Source organism: Acyrthosiphon pisum, unplaced genomic scaffold (assembly GCF_005508785.2).
Source record: "Acyrthosiphon pisum isolate AL4f unplaced genomic scaffold, pea_aphid_22Mar2018_4r6ur Scaffold_21234;HRSCAF=23381, whole genome shotgun sequence".
NCBI classification, from domain to species: Eukaryota; Metazoa; Arthropoda; class Insecta; order Hemiptera; family Aphididae; genus Acyrthosiphon; species Acyrthosiphon pisum.
In genome coordinates, this window is record NW_021770679.1 from 37,483 (window position 1) to 40,162 (window position 2,680).

The window sequence follows — 2,680 nt, forward strand, 5'->3', positions numbered from 1 at the left end:
CAGTTGAAAAAAAATCCTTAAAGTACTATCATAATGACTTCGGCCATCGTTGATATACAGTGCATTCTCGGAATAGATAATAAATACATGATTAAAGAAATGTCTATCGTAGACACTGAAACATGGGGAAGTCAACATTGGATTTTTAAACATTCTAAATCTATGCAGGACAACAAAAGTCGAAAAACTAATAAGTGGCTGGAACGTAATTATCATCAACTAGCTATAGAATTTGGTGATGTCGAGTACGAAGAAGTCGGTAAAATATTGAATTCATTAAAATTCAGATGCATTTACGTCAAAGGGGAGCAGAAAAAACAAGTTCTTATGGAGTATATACCACACGTCGCACTCATCAACATTGAAGAGATGGCCTGTCCTCGTTTAGATCAAATATGTGATAACGAAACTCTACCCTGTTGTATTTTTCATATGGAGTTTAATCCTAAACAATGTACATTTTATAAAGTTTTTGCTATAAGAAAATGGTTTGTAAATAATTGTTGAAATGTTTTGAAAAATAAATACCATATTTATTTTTTTTTTTACAAAATAGTTTTTTTATCCTAACCTATCTTAATATCTACAAAATAGTTTTTTTATCCTAACCTATCTTAATATCTACAAAAGTTTTTATCCTAACCTATCATAATATCTACAGAAATATTTTACAAAATAAAAATAATATCTCTGTAGGTATTTTACAAAAATTATATTAACGTATTTTACAATTTAAGAATTAAAACTATATGGTCAGCTTTGAATTAATCCAGCTCTGCTTCATCTAGTGTATCGGCTTCCCTATAAAATTCATAAATATTATAAGTAAAATATTACAAGTAGAATAAATAATTATTAACTCACTCTGTGGAGTAGTGTCCATGAGCCAGGGTATGTACTTTATCCTCAAGTATAACCCTCTTATCATCGAAACTATTATAAGTTACTTTGTTTGACTTAATAGTCTTCAATTGGTGTTTGTATGAGCGGATAGAGACATTTTCTGTCCTAGTATCCAAGGTTGTATCTCCAAACAGACAACGATAATGATCGTTGAAGTTCATGTGGTTTTTCACTACATGACCACGGATTCCTTTTGCCCTGATCTTCTCCTTACCATTGATCTTATACGCATAAGACTTTGCACGGAGAGCACAGAAATGTGTCATTATGAGCCCATTGGTCTCATCGGAGAAAAGACCTGGGACCTTCTTTCGTTCAGCAATGTAGCACGGATGATCTGGTGGTAAGTCCGATGTGTCCATTCGATCAAGTAAATTGGAATTATTCTCCAGGTCTTTGTAAAAGTCATCAGTTTGGATGTAGTATACCAGTGAATCTGAAAACAAAATAAATTAATATATGAAAATAAGTTTAGTTTAAAAACATTTACCTGTATCTGTATACATGAGGTTAATTTTATCTCCATAATGGGCTTGCATAACGTTATAATGATAATCGTACATGAGGGTCTTAGAAATTTCCAACACTGCAAAACCTATTGAAAAAAAAAAAATATTAAAATGTGGATGATAATAGTAAATTATGTATTTACCTATATAAATAGGCTTGCAAAACTTGATAATTTTATTTTCCAATGACACCGCATTGAGAGTCTCGTCGTACGTAGTACAGTGTTTGAATGTTGTAAGATTTATAAGTTTTTGCAAACGTTTTACACTGCAAACAATCTCCATTTTAATACGACGTCTTAAAGATTCCATCGTCTTCCCTTTAACATTAATAAAATGGTAATAAAATGAAAATAAATATAATATATATATAAATATACCGAAAACAGCGTTGTTTAAAAGTTTGAAAAAGTCCTTTTCGAAGTCATTTCTAGCTTTTTTTCGCATCTCGGTGTTTAATTCTATGTATTTCTTAAGCCAGTCTGACTGATTAAACTGAATAACTCTGTGAACCTATAATAAAACAAAATATGTTATAAATTATAAATAATTGAATAAATATACTACTTTTTCCACAACGAGTCCATTTTTAATGGCCTGCTGCAGGTTCCGATAATGAATCACATAGTTTTTCTTTGAATGAAGTGTTGCCATAAGTTTTTTAACTTTTGAGCCAGGTGGAATATCGTTTTTCGGTAGGAATGGTAAGTCATTATGCTTGTCATGAAGTTCTTTCGGATATGATATATCAACCTCGTACATCCGCCCGATTGGTGATGTGTCATCCAAGTCATGTAATCCATCTAATTTGGGTTCGACCCACTTGAATCCTCCGTATGGCATGAATTGTGACATTGCGTAACCATACAAGTTGTTGCCTGTAATTTAAATAATATATTAATTTAAATTAAATATTAAATATTAAATTATTCTTACAATCCTGATAAACAAGCCATGATTTTGGTTGTGTTGGGTCATAATCTGGTGTCTTTTCATTATTCGCCTTTGCATATCTCATGCTCGCCTGAGTCAAACCGCCACGAATTCCTATAATAAAAATCAAGTATTATTTCACATTTAAAAAAAAAAATAAATAATCATTTTACCTTTTTCAATCATTAGCAGCATGCAATAATCCGAAATCATTTCGAGTTTTTGGCCCGTGTATTTAGTCATACAGTCGAAAGAGAAGCCCGGGGCAGTGTAGTAAAATGTTGGGTCCAGATGGTAAGTTGATAAACAGAGGTCTCGGAAATTTTCAAACACAT

The 2,680-nt window shown here is 31.6% G+C and overlaps 1 protein-coding gene across 2 annotated transcripts; it reads right to left on the minus strand.

Annotated features, from left to right (window-relative positions):
• Positions 1-687: 687 nt before the first annotated feature.
• Positions 688-2,674, minus strand: LOC107882987. 2 transcript variants are annotated; one of them, XM_016802257.2, is made up of 8 exons: positions 2,519-2,674; positions 2,349-2,459; positions 1,980-2,290; positions 1,793-1,925; positions 1,556-1,732; positions 1,394-1,498; positions 865-1,339; positions 688-801 (listed from the first exon to the last, which is right to left on the minus strand). In XM_016802257.2, exons 1-8 carry the CDS (start codon positions 2,586-2,588, stop codon positions 765-767), a joined length of 1,419 nt encoding a protein of 472 aa, XP_016657746.1. In that variant the 5' UTR covers positions 2,589-2,674; the 3' UTR covers positions 688-764. The 2 variants fall into 2 exon arrangements, with proteins under 2 accessions (XP_016657746.1, XP_029348176.1); XM_029492316.1 differs by having other exon boundaries at positions 1,394-1,732.
• Positions 2,675-2,680: the final 6 nt, after the last annotated feature.